The sequence below is a fragment of the Cyprinus carpio genome, chromosome A18, assembly GCF_018340385.1.
Source record: "Cyprinus carpio isolate SPL01 chromosome A18, ASM1834038v1, whole genome shotgun sequence".
Taxonomy (NCBI): Eukaryota; Metazoa; Chordata; class Actinopteri; order Cypriniformes; family Cyprinidae; genus Cyprinus; species Cyprinus carpio.
The window spans coordinates 24,042,552-24,066,818 of NC_056589.1; the positions used below are offsets into that span (position 1 = coordinate 24,042,552).

At 37.7% G+C, this 24,267-nt stretch overlaps 1 protein-coding gene across 1 annotated transcript; it reads left to right on the forward strand.

The window, feature by feature from the left end:
* The first annotated feature begins 9,309 nt into the window (after positions 1-9,309).
* Positions 9,310-13,970, forward strand: LOC109108822 (leucine-rich repeat-containing protein 4-like). Its single transcript, XM_042775559.1, has 2 exons — positions 9,310-10,653; positions 10,776-13,970. Exon 2 carries the CDS (start codon positions 10,897-10,899, stop codon positions 12,835-12,837), a length of 1,941 nt encoding a protein of 646 aa, XP_042631493.1. The 5' UTR covers positions 9,310-10,653; positions 10,776-10,896; the 3' UTR covers positions 12,838-13,970.
* The last annotated feature ends 10,297 nt before the right edge of the window (positions 13,971-24,267 follow it).

The window sequence follows — 24,267 nt, forward strand, 5'->3', positions numbered from 1 at the left end:
CAAACAAAAAAAAAGATAAAAAAAAAAGTTTTTTTGAAATGTAATACTATTCTATATTTTACAGTTTTTACTTATTGATCAAATAAATGCAGCCTTTGTAAGAGACTTTATTTATTTATTTATTTTTAAATCATACCCAAAATATATATGGTATTTCTATAGGAACATGTCCAAAAAAGACAGTAAAAGTGCTACTTTGAGTGTATGGCCATTTTATGTTAGAATGGATATATTGTAAAAACTACATTGTCAAAACAAATACATCCACATACATTCACACCTTGGGCAGAAGCTTTTATCCAGAGTGACTTACAGTGCATTCAAGCTTTACATTTTGTCACGCCATGAGTTCTCTAGGAACTGAACTCTTGACCTTGCTGTTGCTAACATCATCCCAATACTCTGTAGCTGAACTACAGGAACACAGAAAGATGCCTGACAGAGACTATACAATTCTCTTCCCTTCCCAGAAGTACTCAGCTTCCACTGTGAGCGCTGAATTTCAATGGTTATTCATTTCAAAAACAAGGACCAATCATTCTCAATGTCTGATCCAAAGTCTAAAAGTATCACGTTAACTGCATTAAAATCCCACTGGATGAGTGAGGCAACATTTTATGGATGATTTGAACTCAACATCTTTTCTTTGTCTCACTGTCATGCTGAAAATTAATCAGGCTTTTAAGGTATATGGTATATGAGCATACATGCTATATCCTATATGAGTTTATATAATATCAGAGAGACTTTTCATTGGAAACATGTTGTTTATGACAGAAACTATGGATGCAGCCATATGCAGCACAGCCAGGCTCATATATCAACAGAAACTATGCCCCCCTTCTGTCAATGTTTAATTAATTTACTTGACTATTCATTTATGGCCTCCCACCGAAGTAAAGCTGAAAATGCTGATTGTGTCTTCCTACTTTAAAGGATCGCCAAATAACAAGCAAGAGTCTGTTGTCTGAAATCATTCACAGTAGCCTTTTGTGCTTCGGTTGAAAGTCTGAGAGATCAGGGTCTCGTGCAGCTATAATTAACATCTCTTTACCAAACATCAAACATTGACAAAGTCCCTTTTTACTGCAAACTGCTGGCAGAGCAACACCAGGATAATGAATTCAGACATTACCAGAATGTTAATTGCGAACAGCCAATCTCAGTTCTGCATGCAAATGTAACATTTGCATATGACTGGAGAGGAAATATAAAAAGGATCCTTGAAACTATGAGGCTGATTGTTTCATGGGAGATTCCCTCATTTCCGATGGCACACAGGAATACCAGACTCGAGACGTTGGAGACTATTGGGCAGAAATGCAGGATAGACTCATGCTATTGGAATAAAAATGAGTCGCAGATCCATAGCTTTTTCTGTTTCCCAGTTTACACAGTCCTGTTGGGGAAAAGTCCACAGCTCATGTTTGATGGACAGCAATGGCTCAGTTCCATTCAGAAAAACATCAAATAAATACAAATTGCCATGAGACTGTGTTGTTTGGATCTATATTCCATTATTTTTGAGATCTATCTGAAAATCGAAATACTATTAATGAATTTTTAACTCTAATATGATGCAAAATTATTAATAAGGTTTTTTTAATGTAGCATTGAAACATACTTTTATGTACAAAAAAAGTTGTTAATATATATATATATATATAATATATATATATATATATATATATATATATATATATATATATATATATATATATATATATATATATATATATTATTTTTTTAAGGATAAATTATACTTTTATATATGTATATTTTGTATTAATATTTACTGTCTTTGTGAAAAAATATTAATATATCTTTAATTGATATATTTTTTTTACATATATAGAGAGAGAGAGAGCGAGAGAGAGAGATACATACATACATACATACATACATACATACATACCTCTAAAGATCTACAAAACAGCATTGTGATATTCAATAGACCATTCCAATCCTGTACCTGAACCCAGCTGACACAGGACTGTAGACTTCAGGACAGGTATCCTCCCACCGAGCTTAAGAAAAGCTGAACTTGCCTTCTGAGCTTCAGTCAGGAGGAGAGTTTCATAATTAGGCACCCAGGGACTAAGTTTCCTATATAGGGAAAAAAAAAAACTACTATATAGATAAAGCAGGAGGGCAGTCAATGGGCAGTTCTGAGCAGGCCAGCTCAATGGCCCCAAAACAGTGAGGATGAGATACCAGGCAAGTTCCTCATTAAGCTCCCAGAGACTGTGGCTGGAAAAGATATTTGTATTCGTGACTTAGTGAAAGCCCATCTACATGGCTCTACTGATGGTGCCAAAAGCCATTCAGTGAGTGTAGAAACACCCACTCCACAGGCCTTGAGAGAAAGTAAAGTAGAAGCTGCACTAGCTAAACCTAAATGACTATCAGGTTCACTTCAGAGTTACTGAATAAATTACACTGACATCTTGCATGTAATTTACTTCAAGACAGACTTCAGTGCATGTTTTTGTTTTACCTTACATAGATTCTCCTCTGACTGCATTAGTTTCTTAGAAATCTTCGGTGGGAGTCTCATTCTGATCATAAGACAAGATAAAGAGTGCCTCATTTTTGGAGAATATATATATATATATATATATATATATATGTATATTATATATATATATATATATATGCATTTAGCAGATGCTTTTATCCAAAGCGACTTACAGTGCATTCAGTTTTTTGCCTGTATGTGTGTTCCCTGGGAACTGAACCCATGACCTTTTGCGCTGCTAACGCAAAGCTGTACCACTGAGCTACAGGAACACTATATATATAGAAAATATAGTTTAAGTTGCATACTTAAACCTCATAAAAACAGATTTTGCAAACTTGATGTCACTTGTAATTTAAATTATGTTAATGTGATTGCTTTAATATGTGATTGTGATTGCTATAATAGTTTACTAAAAGCCATTTTTGCTATTGAATTTGGAGTTAATGTTGAAAGGGTATTCAGTTTATGCAGAAGCAGCAAAAAACATGCAGTAAATGGGAACAAATGCAAAACTGTGTTTCCAATTAGCAACATATCATTGATTGTTTAATATCAACATGCTTTCCTTACAAGAAATGGATGGTTAGCAGTACAGGAACCATAAATGGTTGATAAATCACCGCCACCATCATCCTGCTATTGGTATTGCCACCAGCTCTTGGGACTAATTACAGTGAATATGCAGCAACAACTACAACCATTCTGCTCATTTCTTACGAACTCAGAGAGTAGGGTGTCTACATATTGGAGTTAACACTGCAAATCCATTGATTAGAATGGGACAAGGACATGAAGAAAAACAAAAAGGTTGGAGAAAATGATGACGAGACCAAAGAGAACTGTATAGAGCTGTGTCCAGTTGCGCTTTTGGAAATCCAATTTTCTGCATCCCGACTTGATTTAAAAGTGACCTGTTTTTTCTAGTCTCTCAAACTACATTTTTGCCATTCCTATCCATCAAGCGCCCCGTCTGAGTTTTTTCTGATCTGCAGGCACCCTTAATCATCTGTGCGAAGCCACACCACACCAAATGAGGTCCCCAAATAATTAAGAACATTAGTCTATGAACAACAAGAAGAAATAAAACTGTTCCACAAACATAGCATTAATCAACTGGAACCAGGAAGTGAGATTTAATTCAGACATGCAAAATCAATCACTGAAAAAATCAGAATCGCAAATACAATTAGCCAGGTTTGAGTACACGAGCACAAAAACAAAAGCATGATAAAGTGGCGCCGATAAGAACGAGCTCATAGACTTATAGATTTTGCTGAAATCTTAAGCTGCACTCCCAATGTGTCTGAATGAATAATTCTGTATGAAACAAAGGGTTTTTATGTTAAATGAGTCGTGTAGGCAAGTGCTGCAAGCAGATTTCGAGATTGCAGATTATTTGAGAAAACCAGACATTTGTTGAATTCACTCAACTGTAATTCCATGCGATACATCAAGTTGCATTGTGCACTTTTATGTGGGCCTAAATGTGATATGGAAATGTTGATATCTTATAGCCAGAACTGAAACAACAGCTTCAACCCATTTTATTGATATTTAGTAATTTAGTGTTTAGTAAAATCAGTGACTTACAGATGTCATACTGTACATAATGTATGTAATTATTAATATTAGGTCAGACAATATTGTTAATAAAACAGTATGCAATTATGTTTCACAAGACTAAAATTTATCAAGACTAACTTTGTTTAAAAGTTTAAAATAACGTTTAAAAATGCTTGAAATTTTAGATATAAATTGCAATTAAATTTACAAAAGCGTTCAAAATCCTGAAAAAAGTATTAGTTTCCACAAAATATTAAGCAGCAGAATGGTTTTCAGCACTGATAATAATAAGAAATCCTACCTGAGCACCAAATCAGCATATTAGAATGATCATATTAGAATTTCTGAAGGATCATGTGACACTGAAAATGGATTAATAACTGCTGACATTTTAAAATGCATTCATATAGAAAACAGTTATTTTAAGTTGTAATAATATTTCACAATTTGTCCTGCTTTTACTGTATTTTTGATCAAATACATTCAGCCCTGGAGACCATAAGAGATCTTACCAACCCCAAGCTTTTGACCGATAGTGTACATTTCTGTGGCTTTGCCAAAATCAATTCAAATTCCAACTCATGAATTAAGAGACCATTCTTAATTTTTAGGTTGTACCGGGCAGCCTAATTTCAATAAGTACTCAAAGATTTGAGTTCTGAAAGTTACAGTATGATTTCATAGTACATCAAGCTCTTTTATCTCAAAAGATCAAGGGAGATTTGATTCCTCATGATACAACCCTTAAAAAAAAAAAAAAAAAAAAAAAAAAATCACAAAAAAAAAACAACTCATTTAGTTTTAGTTTAACATTTAGGATACTAATTATATATATGTATCTATCTATGTATGTATCTATCTATCTATCTATCTATCTATCTATCTATCTATCTATCTATATATATATATAAGTATACTATATTATACTATATATAAGTAATTTCAGATCCCATTACTCTCAGATGTTCAAAACAGAAAATTGAATTTTCTGATACAGCTGAGCTGAATTATAAAAAGTCTGGACAATGGGCAGCTGGTGCACTGAGTTTCAAAGTTGGATGTAAAAACAGATACCGGCATCACTGCTTATTGTAAGTCAAGCAGCACTGATCATAGGGCAAATAGAGAGCTAAAGTAGTGTCGACCCTCACCCTTTCAGCAACACCCACATCTCTACATGACATCGTGAGCACTGAGCAGGGTCGATGAGGGTGAGCAGACTCAGACAGCTAATAAATCAAACCAACCTCCCCCTTCCAAAAAAAATGGAGGGTGAGGAGAGCAAAAAGGGATTTCATCATTACAGCCCAGATCGATCATACTGAACCCAAAGTCCTGAGAGCAGCACTTTGCCATCATGCTATGCTAAGCATAGAGGAACCACAGCCTCGTAGCCAAGAGCCAATTCATTCATTCTCTCTCAACGCTTTTGCTGATCACCCATCAGAACCTCTTCCCCTCCCAACTGGAAAGCACAACATGTCTTATGATCAGCACTCTGCAGTAATTACCCTAATGAAGTGTGTATACAATGAGTACCATTAAATGTTAAGGAGGCAGAGTTTGACCGATATTCAGGCTGACTGTGCTGTGGCGTCACCGCAAACCACTCCCCTCGGCCGCTGTGGCTCAATAACACCCTTCACAGTGACCGCCAAATATGACTGCCACAGAAACTGGGACGCAGCATGCCACATATTCAATCTGCACAGGAGAGAGGGATCTAGGGATGTGGAACAGAGGGAACGATATCGACATGGGCCCATTTCAACTGCTTCCCTCCATCTATCTACCCCTCTACCCTCTCCAGATTCTGCTTGTTACCAGCTACTCACAACCAGGTCACCAAACAAAATCACACTCACTTTCACAAAAATACACACACAGTCTATAGAGCTCATCTAGCGCTGAAACATCAGAATCTATAGGGAGTTTCTATAAGATATTTTTACACTACACATTTATTTATTCCAACAGTTTTCCTGTTACGCTACTGTACGCTACTGTATAGATATATTCTGCTATGAGTGCCACTCACACAATTGCATTGCACATAATATGCAAACTGTATAACCTTAAAATGGAACTGAAACATATTACAAAAGAAAGTGTTTCTATAGGCAACAAAAAATCTGAACCATTCAAAGTACCACCAGAATACAACTTAATACCCCTGAGGCACATGCATGGGAATCACTGATCTTAATCACCCTGTTTATTTTATATAAATGTTAAAAATATAAGATCATACAATCAAAATCATATTCAAATGCATGCATGCAAATTGTTGGTCCCACAGCCATTAATTTCCTGATTTCCTGTTTTTTTTTTTAATCACTTAATTTGAATCACAATTAGTCACAAACTGAATATCCAAGAAAAGCTGCTAAAGTAATATATTTTAATATGGAATTTACGTACAAGTCAAGGGGCATGATTAAATGCATTCATTTTTTAATTTGTTATTTTTAAAGATTTATTAATGATTGTGAGGGGGGGAAAAACACAAAGTAACAACCCAAATTAATAGCAATATTTATTTAAAGAAAAATGTGGCTTGAAAGCTTTTAAATGTGGTGAACATACTGAGATGGTATCTCTGTCAAGGTGGAAATATTTGATCACAAGTTCCCTGAGAGAGCCTCGTTGTTTTACAATTTCACATGACACTGAAAATAAAATTTTGAGCTAGTTTATTTTCCCAATTAGCATTGTGTTGGGTACAAAAATAAGTAAATAAATAAATCTTAGTTTTAGGTACTAAGATATCTCTACTTTTTTCTATCTCTCTCTGTACATCAAATTGAGGGCATTTATAACAAAGTTTATTTAATCACAAATAAGTGAAGAAATTATGAAATAATTGAACAACTGAACATGAAAATTTAATTTTTAAAATGTGTAGTCTTATTGCAGATAGAGTGATTTAAAAATTTGCAAATATTGCTTATGTTTAAAGATAAATGGCAGATTTGTAGTACTCAGTCAGGAAGGTTAATGTAATTGCCCTGAACATTCATTAGCAATAACTCTCTGTTTAAGGCTTTCCTGCCTTGCTGTTTTGCTGTATGGTTGGCGTTTGACACCTCCAATAAACTCAGCAGCTCACTGTGAAGTAGAGCGAATCGTAGAAGAACTTGCATGCTCCATCCTCACAATTCCATGCATACGACCTCTATAATGATATTAGCACTGGGATCTGCACCATGGACATCAATTACCTCCACTGGTGAGTTGTTAAATAGGGGGGTCAAAGCATTGGCCGTACACCCAGACTAGGGTAATTCATACAGCTCCCGGGTGTGCAAAAGCTCCATGGTGCTTCAGCCAACAGTGCTATGACTCTTCATCTAACTCTGTAACAGACGATAAGACACCGTCCAAAAGTACCATTCTGTGCTTTTGGTAGCTCTACTCAGCAACCATAACAAATGAAGGCGATAGCGGTTCCCATCACCAGTTCACCATTTTAAATTGTTGCGGTCTGTTGCAGAGGATTTAAAAATGTCACTTCCTAGGCTAGGATGTAGAGGGGAAGTGCTGGAAAATGTTATGAAAAGTGATTTGGTTAGATGGATGAATAAAGTCAGCACTTGACCATATGACTATATACATTTATACTCTACGTCTAAACAGTCCACATTTGAGGTGGATGAGCATGAAGTATAAATGTAAATACATGGGTGTGCTGATGTGAGCAGCAGTGGTCCTGACTGATCTCAGCTGGGCTCCTGAGGTGTTAAGACCCCCTGAGAGAGCGGTCTCTTGTGTGATGTCACCTACTGTAGCACTGCTGCTCATTCTCCAGATGGCAGAAGCACAGAAGGCAAGTTCAGTGGTCTAAAGCCTCCTCATATAAAACCACTGGAAGCATGAGAGAAATGTGAGTGCAAGTTCACTTGAGGATGTTTATGCGGTTTTATTTCAAGTGAGATGTAATGGTTTAGAATTTGTGAATTATAAATGCTTCTGCACGGAAGGGAAACATAACAGATTATCACTTTAGTTACTATTAAGCCTCAATTGTGCAAATGTTTATAGAAAGGAACAATAATGTAACATTTTTACCCCATTAAAAATGTTTTGCACAGAAAAAAAAAAAAGTGTTGAATGGATTGTTGAAAATGTGTTTAAAATCATGTACACTCACATGTAATGTAAAATCCCTAGTTAAAGCAGATTTGATTTATATGGAACTGGTTGCCTCATCGGGGCAGACATGTTGAGATCACATGACCAACCCAATACTACTTAAAACTATTATACAATAATATCTCAGTAACCTATTACTAATATTTTTTGCTGGTGGAATAAACAGAAAATAATGGCTTTGGTAACTGAAAACATTGGCTTGTGCAACAATACATCTACACTGATAGGTGTCAGTACAAGCCCATGACGACTATTTTTGTTGTAAATTATGAAAATGCAATTTACCATTTATATTGAAGCAGGGAAATGTGAAATTTGCACTACCTTAGTTCTTTCCTTACCTTACCCACTTAAGTTGCGTTATTGTCTCACCAAACCAAACTCCCATTTTTTATTTTATTTTATTTTTTTGTTGCCTCTTTCTCACTAGTCTGTGCTATTCTGGCGTCCCTTAAGACTTGGTCTGCCAATGCAAGCAGAGTCAGCAATCACACAAAGATGGTGTCACAGCAGTGATCCTTGGGAGCCTTCTATAGCATCATGCCTGTCTTCATTTGCTTCCCTGTTTTCATCTGGAGTACTCAACTGAAAGTATAAAAATGCATTCTTAATGCAAATGTACTCTACATAACTGTATTTTTCAAGAAGCATCTCTTCCATTGCATAGTTCTCATGTTTAAAATTTAAAATGATGCCATTGAAACACCAGTACATAATACAGAAAGGTTGTTGAAGAGAAATAAGAAAGTCAGACTTAGAGTAAAGGGGGATAGGAAAAATGAGAGCAAAAAATATTAACAATGAAAATGTGAGGAATGAGTGTGTACAGTGGAAAGAATTGGGAAGAGTATGTCCAAGACAGCATGAGAGGAAAGTTTGGAAAGAGGTGAAGGAGAATTAAAATAATGAGGATAGAAAGAAAGGAGGTAAGTGGAGACAAAAAGACTCAAAGAAAGAGAAGGAAAAAAAACTGTGGAAAGTGAATCAGGAAGACTTGGAGAGTGTATTGGTGGGTTTGAGTGTTTGAGCGAGAGGCAGTACACTCAGCGAGGAGGGGGAGAATGTGTTAATACACAAGAACACTGCATCAAACCAATACACTGCTCTGAGCAGGATGCGTCAGCAGTACATTCACGTTTCCACTGAAGGACAAAAGGAGGAGAAAGACTCTGCTGCCTGTAATCCAGTCACACAGAGAGAAATACAGAGAGGAGGGTGAGCGCTGGAGGTGAGGACTGCTGCTCTTGCCACTTTCGCCGTTGACGGTCTTCTCTGCCGCGTGTGTGCGTGAGAGTGTTTGCGCGTCTCTCTCCCTCGCGTGCTTTTCTCCTGCCCACCTCCCACTGCAGAGCCACTGCCAACCCGCAGCCTCACAGCCAGAGCAGGCGAACTGCCACAACTTACTACCTCAAGAAAAGGGAAAATAAAGGAATACCGCAAGATCTACAACGGGGGAGGGATGGCAAACTACGGAATCCTCTGCAAGGTATCTTTCTGAAATTACCCACACGTCATACGGCAGCATCAATCTTTTTTTTTTTTTTTTCTGAGACTGAGAAAAGAGAGAGAGAGTAAAGCCAGACAGAGAAAGAGTGAGAGAGAGAGAGAGAGAGAGAGAGAGAGAGAGAGAGAGAGAAGCACGAGGAGCAAACGATCGGCAGATAGGGAGAGAGCTTCACCACTGCTGCGCTGCTGTTGCTGCTGCACCCCGTCCTCCTCCCCCTCCCCCCTTCTGCTCCCGCAACACCACCCCCGAGCCCCCCTCTGGAGAAATTGATGGATTATTGCTAACTGTGCACGCGGCAGTCCGCAGCTGCTACAGCGACAGACATGAGAGCGGAGTGAGTTAAAAAAAGCAAGACGGAATGACCGCAGTGTATGTCTGTTAGCCTTTTTGGATTCATCAACACACAGCTGATCAGCTGAACAAGTGTCGCGGGGGGTGGACGATGGCAAACTAAAAAAAAACACAGCTTAGGCTACTGCAAATGGGAGAGACGAATCTGAGAACACTTTGGGATTTTTTCCTCTTCTGTTTTCTCTTTTTAGATTTTTCTTTGTTTAATGTGCATGTGCTTCGGCAATGGAGTCTTGTGAAAATTATTTAGTGGTATTCAGTGTCGCCTTCCAAGGACAATCAATGGGGGAGCTAAGAGGAGATCTTTTCCAAGCTGACTGGATCCATGCACCTGCTTAGCTGACTGGGCCTTACCTCTTGAACCAGTTTCACTGAATGCCGCTTCTCTCTGGAATTAATAGGGGCCATTTTGTCAAATCAGTTCATGATCCACTTTACTTTTGTAAGATAAATAGCTGAAAATGCTGTGCTGTGATCTTAGTGGGAAACATGAGTAAACAGTTTTGGAGTTTTGCTTCAAAATAAAGGATTATTCTAAGGACAACTCCGAGCTAATGAGGTAGGTGCCTTCTATTTCAACATATTTATTCTGTAGGTCAGCTTTTTCCCTTCTCCACTCATCTTTTTCTCTGCCCCCCCATCCCATCCCTCCCTCTCTTTCCCTCTCTGTGTTTAACGCAGCACCATCCTGCACTGTCGATGGCAAACAGATGCAGAGTCTTGCTCAAACCAGGGTAGGGCCACTGTTCTCCGTACCCCAGCCGAATCCCCAAGCGATGTTGAATTATGAACGCGCCACATCATGAGTCTCTTGTGGCAGGTAACTGTGCACCGTGCCTGGAACGCAGCCCTGCTCTGTGCAGTCTACCTCATGGTTCGATCTTGGAGTGTGTGCGCCGCCCCCTCCGGACCACTGACCTGCCCTGGTGTTTGCTCCTGTAGTAACCAGTTCGTTAAGGTGGTGTGCACCAGGCGCAGCCTGATTCGAGTGCCCCCAGGCATTCCTGCCACCACACGGCATTTAAACTTGATGGAGAACAGCATAGAAACAATTGAAGCTGGCACCTTTCAACACCTTCGCCACCTGGAGGTGCTACAACTGGGTAGGAACTCTATTCGTCAGATCGAGGTGGGGGCCTTCAGTGGCCTCAACAGCCTCAACACACTGGAGCTGTTCGACAACCGATTGACAGTGATCCCAAGTGGCGCTTTTGAGTACTTGTCTAAACTGCGGGAATTATGGCTCAGGAACAACCCTATCGAAAGCATACCTTCCTACGCATTTAATCGTGTTCCCTCTCTAATGCGTCTGGATCTGGGAGAATTAAAGAAGCTGGAGTATATTTCTGAGGGTGCTTTTGAGGGATTATACAACTTGAAATACTTAAACCTTGGAATGTGTAACCTGCGGGAGATGCCAGTCCTGACCCCTTTGGTAGGGCTGGAGGAGCTAGAGATGTCTGAGAACTACTTCCCAGAGATAAAACCTGGGTCCTTCAGGGGTTTGAAATCCCTGAAAAAGCTGTGGATTATGAACTCTCGGATCACCACTATAGAGAGAAATGCATTCGATGATGTCACAGCCTTGGTTGAGCTCAACCTGGCCCATAATAACCTTAGCTCTTTGCCCCATGACCTTTTTGCGCCCTTGAGTTACCTGGTGGAACTCCATTTGCACCACAACCCTTGGCAGTGCAACTGTAATGTGGTGTGGCTGGCCTGGTGGCTGAGGGAGTACATTCCCACTAATTCCACCTGCTGTGGACGCTGCCACACCCCTGCTTACCTACGTGGACGCTACCTGGTGGAGGTGGACCAGAGCACTTTCCAGTGCTCAGCACCTTACATACTGGATGCCCCAAGGGATCTTAATATATCTGCTGAACGTGTAGCTGAGCTTAAATGTCACACAGCCCCTATGTCATCAGTTAGGTGGCTCCTGCCTAATGGAACTGTTTTGACCCATGGCTCTAATCATCCACGGATATCAGTGCTCAATGACGGGACGCTAAACTTCTCCAACGTGCTGCCAGCAGATACAGGTGTGTACACCTGCATGGTCACCAACATGGCTGGCAACTCCAATGCTTCAGCCTACCTGAACGTGACTGCAGCTGAGCTCAACACTTCTAACCTGAGTTACTTCACTACAGTGACAGTGGAGGAAGTGGAGCCCACCTCACAGGAAGTGATTAAGCCAAAGACGGTAACCGCCTCGCCCTCCGTCTTTCAACCAGTTTTTATCTCTACACCGACCGTTTTACTTCAAACACCTCGACAGGTCTCGGTGCCGACTGTACGTGGAACGACAGGCCCACCTGCCAGTCTTGACGAGGTCATGAAGACAACCAAGATCATCATTGGCTGCTTTGTGGCAGTCACCCTGCTTGCTGCTGTTATGCTCATAGCTTTCTACAAGCTGCGTAAACGGCACCAGCAAAGGAGCTCTGTGGCAGCTGCTATGACTATAGAGGACATTCAGATGGATGAGAATGTTCCTACCACCCATGCAGGGACAAGTATACCAGGTGAAAGTGGAATGATGTTACCTAGCCTGGGAGATCACAAGAACAGCTACACACCCAGCTTCAACTCCTACAGACAAGCACACTCTGCTCCCTGGCTAGACAACAACTTCGGAAACTCCATGCACCGTTCCCGCCACACAACCATCAGCACCATCCCTGAACACTACCTGAACAAAACTCACACAAAGGAGAAGGTACAGGAAACACAGATATAACATTCCTACAGCCTTCTTCTGCTGTCTTTTATTCTGTTCATCATGAAAACATGCAATAGAATGCACAACAGAAAAGACAGCAATTACTTTTGTACGCAGTGCAAAAATGAGACTGTTTTTCTTGTACATGCTTATACATAAATATATTAATATAAATATATAAATTAATCCACTATGGGATGATACAAAAAACAGATTATATAAAAGTGAAAATGAATTTAAACTATTTTGTAACTCCTATTTAAGATGGAAAATGTGATGATGCTGATACGACATTGCAATGGAGACAGATTTGTTTGAAAAGGGGCAACCTGTGATTTTTAGAACATGCTGTATATAATGCAGTAAAGTCCCATTTATACAGAGAACTTTCTAAGTAACTGTCCACTGATTGATCTTTAAAGGCTTATCTTCTAAAAGCACCAAGAATTTGTATTGTGCCAAATGTTATACTTGCAATAAATGAGACTGGCTTAAGAGACAAAACATTGCAAAACACAGGTTGGACACAAAGAGAGAATGAAGCAGCTGGATTTACAGAGTCTGCTGTTCTGCAGCTCTCAGCCAAATGTTTTTTTGGGCTGCGCCATAGTTTTGCAGCAAGTGTTTAACAGTATGTTTTCAGAACAGACATCCTGCTTGCTTTTTGAGTTTAACCTTCTGACTATTACTCTGATGTTCCTCTTGGATTTTTGACAAATCAGATTGACTATCCTGTGGTTTTTCCATCCATTTTCCTGAGTTGGATTTCAATTGCTTTTCCTGTTTTTTTCAGATCATGTACTGCGTGAATTATGATTTGATTGGTTTTTAGGGCTAATTTAGTAAATGCATTACAACAGTTGCCTCAGATTCGTAGCGCAAGGGCTCAACTGGATGTTAGTTCATGAGACTTACGAGATGGTTGCAGTGACTGGATGGTTTGCTGCAGGTTAACATTAACATGGTTTCACATTTTTTTTATTAAGAAAGGGATTCAAATGAATGTGTGAATTATGGACATTCCTTTATTGAGATCGTTTCAACAGCAATTTACTTTGTCCTTATTTTGAGCAGCACTATTTTTATGAGGTGTCTACAGAGGTTACAACAATAAAAAAGAAAACATTTGGTTTGTATTTCTCTAAACTAAACTCCTTCCTCTTGTCTTTTTTTCAACTGTAGGGCATTTGCTTAGTAATGTAATTCTGATAACCATATAAGAGGTTATAGAAAGCAGCAAATACTTCGCTTTTGTCTCTGAAAACGTATTTCACTGATACAGTGAATTATTGATACAGTGAATGATACAGTGAATATTCACACTGCAATGAACTGTCACATGGTCAAATTTCTGGCTACAGGAATGTGATGACATCTTAATTCTGAATAGATATGTGATGGGGTTGTGCACACACACACACAGATGCACACACATTCATCTGCCTTGTTTCCTGATGCAGTGCTTAATGATAGAAAAAAGTTATTTGAAACATGATCTTATGAAGTTATGGCTTGCCTCGTTCAAAGCTCAGGAATCAGTGTGCTTCAGGTGAAGCATATGTTAAGAGTTGTGAGTGCAGCATTTAATACAACCCTTTATTGATCTGCTTAACCTGCGACATCCAACAAATTAGAGGCTGAGAGAGAGAGCTGGAAGAAAGGATTTTTAGGGTTATGATTTAGGTCATTTTCTGATGGAACATTCTACCTTTCTGATGGCTTGTATAAGTCAAAATAAATTTACTATAAAAAAAAGTTTAATTTCTGATATATATATATAGTTTTCTTTCATTTCAGGAGCTTTATTCCGGTGAGAGGTTGCATCAAAATGTTAAAGAGATTTTTTTTTACCAAAACATTCATCATCGAAGAATTTATTGCAACAGATAATTAAGCAATTTTCTCTTGGTGTCATGCAAAGCAAGATATTTTTTGGCTCCAGTGGACACTAATGTGTCATTATGCTGTACATTTTTAGCATGGGGGACAGAGTGGGGGCAGGCTGTAATCAGGGGCATCTGCAGATCTGTGGCTGCAGTAACCCTTCCTTTACCTCCCTCACACACAACAATTTACTGCCCTAGGAGAACAGAACCAGGCCAGAGCAAACACCCACCACCAAAGCACTGCAATGATACACACACACAAAAACACCCTTATACCATTACATGTCTTTATCTTTTTACATTATTCAGAGGAAAGAGGTTTTATAGCACACTGTGGTGTTGTATCTGTCAATGATGAGGCTTGTAAATTTAATCTTTAATGCCGGTAGGACTCGTTCTGAGTAGGTTGATGTGACATGGCTTTTTATGGCTTGGTTATATGACCAAAATGGTAGATCTTTTTTTTTTCTTTCTTTCTTTTTTCAATGCAATGCCAGAATCAAGTTCAATTGAATTTAATGGACTGTTATTATAATTTTTTTCTTCATTCCCATGATTTCATAGTTGATGCTATACACTCTCAGAAAGAAAAAAAAAAAGGTACAAAAGTTGTTACTGGGCTGGTACCTTTTCAAAATGTACACTTTTGTACCTTTTAGGTAATAATGTGTACACTTTAGGTACTAATATGTACCTTTAAGGTACCAATATGGACTCTTTAGGTACAAAGGTGTGCCTTTTGAAAAGGTGCCACCCCAGTGACAAGTTTTGTACCTTTTTTTCTGAGAGTGTATATAGGAGTTTCCTGTCCTCTCCAACGCATTTCAACTAAAGCAAAACCACAATTTCTGAATTCAGGACTTTGGCAGCCTTCAAAACAATGCCATATCTGATCTTTCATGGAAATAGCATGTGCCATCTGAGCAATAACAGCCTTTTGCCATTAGCTTATCACTTTCTTCCCTTTTTTCCTCATCTTTTTTATTATGCTAATTGACATTATTGACTTCCTGCGCCAACACTAGCACTAGTGTGAGACCCACTATGGAGGAAGGCTCATTTTTGATGGATTCTCCATGGGAGACTTATCAGTCGCACAATTATCCTGACAGATTTGAGGATTGCATTTTCCCCTCACCCTCCTCCTTCTGCTGACTGATACGTTAGCTTTCTGTAGACTGATAGATAGAGATGAGGAGGGAGACGGACTTTAGAGAAGAGAGCTCACCAGATGCTTATCAGTTAATGAAGTGCCTGTGCTGGGCTGGGCTTTTCTTTCAATGGTTCTGGGCTCTGACGGTCATCTTGGCCATGGGTGAATGGCGTGCTGGTTTAGCGTTATAACAATGGTGAGGCCTCTGCTAGGTTATAAAGATTGGATCTCATGATTTGGCAGTGGAAGAAAAGGGGTGAAGAATATGCCAAAGTGCTTTGCTTCAACTAATGTTCTAAACTATTGCAATGTACAGTTTGACTGGACAGTAGTGGCAAGATTTCTAAAAGTAAAATTCCTGAGGTGGTTTGGGGTCCAATGTATATTCATAACATAATACTAACATGCAAGCAAAAAAATATACTGTTCTCAAAAAACCGAAGCAACAGCAGGTTCAACCTAGAAAGTGAGATTTCATTAAGCATGACATTCCAGCAAAACAAACACAGGTGTAGGATGTACAGTAAGCTGGTAGCACTCCAGTTATCTGGGTTCAAGAAACTCATTAACTAGATTCCATATAAACAATGTGGTCATGTAAATTGCTTTGAACTAAATGGTCATATATTTTGCTCGACCCCTGTGCAGGAAACAAAAGGCTAATGCACAGAGAATGTAGCAAGGGAAATATCACGATCGACCCATCAGATAAAGAAAATGCAGGGCCGTATCTCTGTGCCCCAGGAACATCCAGACAGCAGACAGATGCCCACCGAGAGTTTAATCATATATCTGTAACAAAGTTTTTCTGTTGAGGGATGTAACAACATTGTTCAGCTTTCATTCTGAAGTGATAACTGGAATGAGCTGCCTTCCTACATTTTTAAAGACAATCTGACAGCTAGAATTTCCTCCTATCGATTTCTGTTTGAGGACAGGCAGAGCCGTAATGGATGGATGTGGCGATGCTCCCTGACAGACCGACAAATTAAAAGCCTGCCCGATTTCATTTTGGAGAAAATGAAACATGTTTAATTTAGTGTGATTTGGTTGTATCCGGTAGCTGCTTTTAACAGGGTCGTCACTTTGCAAGATGGTACGTTTTACAGATCCAGCCACCTAAGATCAAGGTATGAGATTCAACGCGAGTGTGCGTGTGCGGGTGTTGCACTAGCAGCATGACTCAAACCGGGATGAGGAGTGTTTATTTAGGGGTACCAGCCTCTGCAGCCACCAACATGATAATCTTGCCTGGAAATACAGAACGTGTTTGCTTGTTTACTTAAAGTCCATTCCTCCCATTGTTTATTATGATTTTTTTAGGAAAAAAAAAAATGTTGTGTATGTGTTTTGTGAGATTTTGGAGATGTGAAAAAGTGTGGGGTATAAACACCCACAAGGCAGAGGAAAACCACACCAATAAATTCCCTGTATTCTTCACAAGAACATGGCAACATACCATTATTCCATCTGACAAGGCTTCATGAAATATAGATGAAAAGAGAGGGATTTTTCAAGGACCTCTCAAGGTTTCCAGTTGTGAAACATTTGAGCAGTAGGAGTTATGAATGAAGCATTCATGGATGAAGGAGTGCCACCTTCAAGGTTGGCGTCTCCTCTGCTCAAACTCCACATATCAACTTGTACAATTCACAGCAGTCTGCTGGATGACAAGTGTGCATGTGGGTTTTATGTTTGATCTAAAGTGACGACACATGTTTAGTAAGAATCATGTGAAAGTGATAAATTGGTTACTCAACCGTTTACTGCTGAGGAATCATATTGCTCCTTTATACACATCAAGCCCATATGACACTTCAGCCAGAAACTAGTAGTAGCCTGTAATGTGTTAGGAGTTTCATTTGACCTGCTCTAACCTGCTATCATTTTATAAATAAGCAACGGAAAAGCATTCCTGAAGGGACAATACTCCAAATAGGGTTAACAGGAAAGTTTTATGTTAAAACAGCTTGCAGATGTGCAGAATAGGAATCATAATTCTCAAACTTTCCATGTTAAATATTAAACTTTGATATTATTACATATTGAATTATATTATTTATAATTATAAATATATTTTCACATTAAAAGATAAATTACTACTTATATAGCAGACACATGCAGTATATCCATCTGGATTTGAAAATGTTGAAATTAGTTATAAGAATTTCATTTTTTTTTTGATATTTGTTTTTTTTTTTCTGGATTTTAATTAAGTATTGATATTCTGTGCAGATCATGCAAAACATTAGTTATTTTCTTAACATCTTGATCTACAAAGTCGTTTTATTTGATCTTTTCTGGAAGCCACAAAGCCATTTTTTCTTTTTTTCATTTTTTTCTTTTTTTTTTTAAGACAAGACAATAATACCTAAAAATAAAAATGCTTTCCAATAAAGCATATAATCATGGTTGCTCTAAAACCATTACAAATTTTGCTTTCATTAAGTCAAATTAATACACAACTCCAGTCCAAAGTACAGGATCAATAGATACAGAAAATCATTTAGCTAGCTTGCTATCCAAGATTTATTTTAAGAAATGAAACACTTGTCTAAGCACTTTATTGGCTTAAAAGGCTCTCATATAGTCAACTTCATTGCATGTGGCTTGTTATTGTCAAAAACAGCTTGGTGTCTATTATCACAAAATACAAAGTAATGAATATGCACAATAGTGCTTGATTCTTAAATGGCTGTGCTTTCAAATATGGTGGTACAAATTAAATTATTTGTGGTCTATGAAAAGATTTATTTAATCAAATTTAGTACAAGCTAGTAACTTCAACAAAATGTGTCACACTTTCAATTAACACCTTCACACAACACATGAATTAATTAAACATGAGAACCAAGTAGAATTGTATCTGGGGAAATTCAATGTATCACTGGGAAAAATTCATTAAATAATGGTACATATGTGCTGTGGTCTGCAATTAACTGTATATGTACAGCATATTTCTGTATTAATGGCTCTCATTCTAATATTTTAATACAAAGGCTGAAAAGAAAAAGAAAATTGAGACCTGCTTATGATCAGCTTGTGAGCAGCTTTCCTTTTTTACTTCTACATCAAAGGAATAACGCAGAAGTACCAAAATAGCAGTCCATACAACTTAAGCACTTTATTTAAAGGTTTCAGAAGTCATGATATAGGTTTATGTGAAAAACAGACTGTATTATATCATAATTCATAATTATAATGTCAATCTTCAATGCTGCAGTTGAGTTGAATTCTCATTAATTCATACCATTTTCTGACTCAAAAGAATTTAACTTTTGCTACAACCTAATTTTCAGTTTTCTTACACCACTATATGGATCAGTGGCTTCCCCCCAACACTGCACATTTTGCATCTCTTTTATTTCTCTGAAACATCCATTTCAGGTCTTGTAGTCTCTACTAATGAGCTGATGATCTAAATCATTTGTGTTTGATTAAGTTGACATGGAAACTCCAGGAATGTGGCTGGGAACCCCGGATATAGATAACCTGCTCACAACTCCCAGACCTCAGAACATAACGTTATATATTCTACATCTGTGTCAATATGGCAGACAGACAAAGAGATATGGAAGAGAGAGAGAGAAAGGCCAGGGATTCAGTGTTTGCTCAACATGTCACAGTTCTTACTGCTTCCAACATAGCAGAGATCCCGAGTCAGATCTCCTGAGGTCCTGTCTTACTAATTCATGTACACTAACACACATCTCATCTCAGGGCTTATCACAAAGCAGTTTAGATAAATTATACATCTCAAAGCAGACAAAAAGCACCAGCATCATCTTTATACCCCAGAAAAGTGGAAAAAACTTAAGAAGGTTTTATCAAAGCATTGCATCATTTAAGTGTGGCAAAACGCTGAAATATTATCCCATCAGAACCACTGCTTAGCAGCTGCTCACATGCTCCAATGCATAGCCTACGTAAAGGAGTACTAGCATATTGCTTTCTGTGCCCTATACACTATATAAAACCTACTATTTTATTTAATTATATTTTCTATTTTATTTCATTCTAATATTTTATTTAATTCCATATAAAATAGTTCTCAAGTGGCATTCAGTTATTATCCTTTACTTAATTATTGATCCAGTCCCACATTCCGCTGAATTATATATATATATATATATATATATATATATATATATATATATATATATATATATAAATATTAACTCATACATACATACATATACATACATACATATACATACATATACATACATATATATATATATATATATATATATATATATATACATACATATATACATCTATATATATATATATATATATATATACATACATACATACATACATACATACATATATAGTATATACATACATATTTACATACATATATACATACATATATACATACATATATATATATATATATATATATATATAATATATATATATATAAATATATATATATATAATATATATATATATATATATATATATATATATATACATATATATAGCCAAAAAGGAAAATGTTAACGGAATATTTCACTCAAAAATGAAAATTGACTCACCCTCAGGTCGTCCAATATGTAGATAAGTTTGTTTTTCATCAGAACAGATTTGGAAAAAAGTACATCACTTGCTCACTAACTGATCCTCTTAAGTGAATGTTTGGGACTGTTTTTGCTCATAAAAAGTACTTGATCTGTGCATATTTCTCATGATTCAGACAGAATGACTCTTTCACTGGAGAAATCAATATTATGGATAGATGACTCATGTTTTAGCTGGAAGCAACAATATGAAGTTAAAAACAAATTTTAATGATGGATTTGTTTATTAGGAACACACAGCTTTTCACTTCACAAGACATTAATTGACCGACCGAAATCGTGTTGTGAATGATCGTGATGCTTTTATCAGCTGTTTGGACTCTCATTCTGACGGCACCCATTCACTGCAGAGGATCCACTGGTGAGCAAGTGATACAATATTAAGTTTCTCCAAATCTGTTCCGATGAAGAAACAAACTTATCTACTTCTTGAAATTATAAATTGAGTGGACATGAATTAAGATGAAATTGGCGATTGAGTAGAAGATGGATGAATAGGAATGAGAAAGATTTAGAAAGAATCAGAGCAACTGGGTGGTCATAAAAATTGAAAGATAGAGTGAATATAGCAGCTCTCAGGGCAAAAACAGTGCGGCTGACACTCACAACGGAGCGCAAATCAAAAGGCCACTAACACATCACTGTTGTATGGATGACACATGCATTCCATTGATTTGCTGTGTGTGTGTGTGTGTGTTTATTCCATTGATTTGCTGTGTGTTCCTTTTCTTCTTCTTCTAAGTGTTACACTCACCATGGCGTTCAAATCATGTTTTCTTCTCTACATACAGAGTTAAGGTGAGCTGCTTTTGTGAATGTCATCAGATCAATTTTTTTTTTTTTTTTTTTTGATTTTATGTGATCTGATGGAGAGAGGGAGAGGAAGTGATGGAAATGATTTAAATTTATATATATATTAAATATATATATATTTTATTTGTTTGTTTGTTTGTTTGATGAGAAAGATAGAAATCAAAAACAGCGAATTAATTTTACCCTACAGCTTTTGAAATTCAAACACCGCTTTCTTTGCCTCATTCTAATCTCACCACTGCAAAGGGGCAAAAAAATAAGCCTCATAAACTGCTGGCTGCAAGAAAGCAGGATTGCAGAGCAAAGGATATTAAAATCCCAAAAGTGCCTTTTCTTTTGTTGAGTAGAGGGGATTGAAACAGTGAACCTGACAAACTCATTTAGCTTAATCCTCACATTTGGATCCCCGGGAGAGTAACACTACTGCACCCACACAGGGCACAGTGCTGCACACGACACGTCTGAAAACTGACTGAATCAACATGACCTCTTTAGACGGGTGTTTGTTTTCCTTGACGCAGCCGATTTTTATGTTTGCGTGGGAGTGAAGGTATTTTATGTGTGTGAGATAGTCAAGTACTGGAGATAACGATAGAGAAAAGCTGTCTAAACTGGTCCAGCAAAATGTGTCAATTTTTATTATTGACTCGTTTAATTTTCAATAAATCATTTTTATTTTGTCTATCATTTCATAAAGTAAGATTATGCTCGTTGCTCACATGCACTCTCACACTCCAGTAACTTCGTTAACCGCCTCTCTAAAACAGATCTAATTATCATCTAGGTGAATACCGCATATATCAGCAAAATGATTGAAGCCACTGATTTGCAGCCATCCAATCTTGAAGCAAACGGCAGTTTCCGAGCAACGGCGTTTTCCGTAGCTTCATTAACAGGCGTATAGCGCTACTTCCATGCCTCCTCAAGGCAATGTCCCATGCTAAGGTTGTATTTGCAATTAGCCCTGATCCCTTTGGGAACTTTAGCAGCGGAGGCCTCAATGACATTCACCACGGCAACGAGCTGTCCTTTACGGCTGGGTTAATTAAGCCCTGGACAGCCTGACTTCCTCATGAACTCTGCCATATTCTATATCAACTAGATGTATAGAGATGTACAGTATATGGAACTAGAGATGTATATGGAAGTGTCCTGCAGATATACCAGGTTCATTTAAGACCTGTGGAAATTTAAGTAAATAAGGACTAGTAAACACTTCCCCAGCATAACCCAGCAAATTTCACCTATTGTTGGGTTTGTGTATGTGTATCAAAGTGTTTTAATCCTGTTGACACAGTGTAAAAAACTCAACATTCTAAATCCAACAGTCAAATTTATAATGATGGTATTTGTTGGGTCAGTGTGAACCAGCCTTAACAGAACATGACAACACCATCAAATTGCAGGGATATTTCCTTTGTGGTTAAGCTTGCTTAACAGCAGCAGAGATGTCAACCACCAGGTTAATCGCACAAATCTATACAAATCGAACTAATTAATATAAGTATACACATTATGGGGCTTAACAGAAATAAATTTGCATGAATTAAACATATCAAAGCAGACAAAAAAGCACCAGAATTTTTTTTAGTATTTTTTTGAAAGCATTGCATGACTGTATAATGGCAAAAAGTTATTATACTTTCAGACCCATAGTTTAGCAGTTAGCATACATGCTCCAATGCATAGCCTATAGTAGGGCTGGGCGATATATCTAACGATATGATCATGAGCATCTAGTCAGTAAAGCCGGTTCCGTGATTACCGCTAAATCGCCATCACCTGCTTTCAAATGGAGCGGCATTTAATAGACAGAGCCGTAGTTCACTGACAAGGTACGCAATATCGCGTTGATTATCGAAGGCGATTCATCTGGGATAATGAACGCGATATTGCGTAGCTTGTCAGTGATCTATGGCTCTGTCTATTAAATGCCGCTCCATTTGAAAGCAGGTGATTGCGATTTAGCGGTAATCAAGGAACCAGATTTACTGACTAGATGCGCATGATCATATCGTTAGATATATCGCCCAGCCCTAGCCTATAGCATGAATCACCACTGGAAATTTTGTATACTTCATAGTATGCAGCCTTTTATATATATACAGTGGCATGCAAAAGTTTGGGAACCCCTTGCAGAATCTGTGAAAATGTGAAAAACTTTAACAAAATAACATATATCATACTAAATGCATGTTATTTTTTTTTATATATTTAGTACTGTCCTGAATAAGATATTTTACATACAAGATGTTTTTAAATAGTCCACAAGACCAAAAAAAAAAAAAATGCTGAAATTATTAAAATAACCCCATTCAAAAGTTTGGGAACCCTTGGTTCTTAATACTGTGTGTGGTTACTTTGATGATGATCAACGACTGTTTTTTGTGTTTTGTGATAGTTGTTCATGAGTCCCTTGTTTGTTCTGAACAGTTAAACCCTTCAGTCCTTCAGTTAATCCTTCAGTTCCTGCACATTCTTTATTTTTCCAGCATCTTTTGCGTATTTGAACCTTTTCCAGCAGTGACTGTATGATTTTGAGATCCATCTTTTCACACTGAGGACAACTGAGGGACTCAAACACAACTACAGTATTTAAGGAGGTTCAAATATTCACTGATGCTCCAGAAGGAAACATGATCCATTAAGAGCCGGGGGTGAAAACTTTTGGAATTTGAAGATCAAGGTAAATTGTACTTAATTTGTGTTCCGGGAAACATGCAGGTATCTTCTGTTGCTTCTGAAGGGCAGTAAAAAAAAAAAAAGCTATTTCAACAAAATAAGAAAATTTGGACTTCTTCATCCTGTTCAAAAGTTTTCATCCCCCGGCTCTTAATGCATCATGTTTCCTTCTGGAGCAACAGTGAATGTTTGAACTTTTTATAATAGTTGTGTCTGAGTCCCTCAATTGTCCTCAGTGTGAAAAGATGGATCTCAAAATCATACAGTCACTGCTGGAAAGGATTCAAATATGCAAAAGATGCTGGAAAACTGAATAATCTGCAGGAAC

Bases quoted from the DNA above. Each gene is read 5' to 3' on its own strand.
- LOC109108822 (XM_042775559.1), top strand. From the start codon at position 10,897: ATGAGTCTCTTGTGGCAGGTAACTGTGCACCGTGCCTGGAACGCAGCC.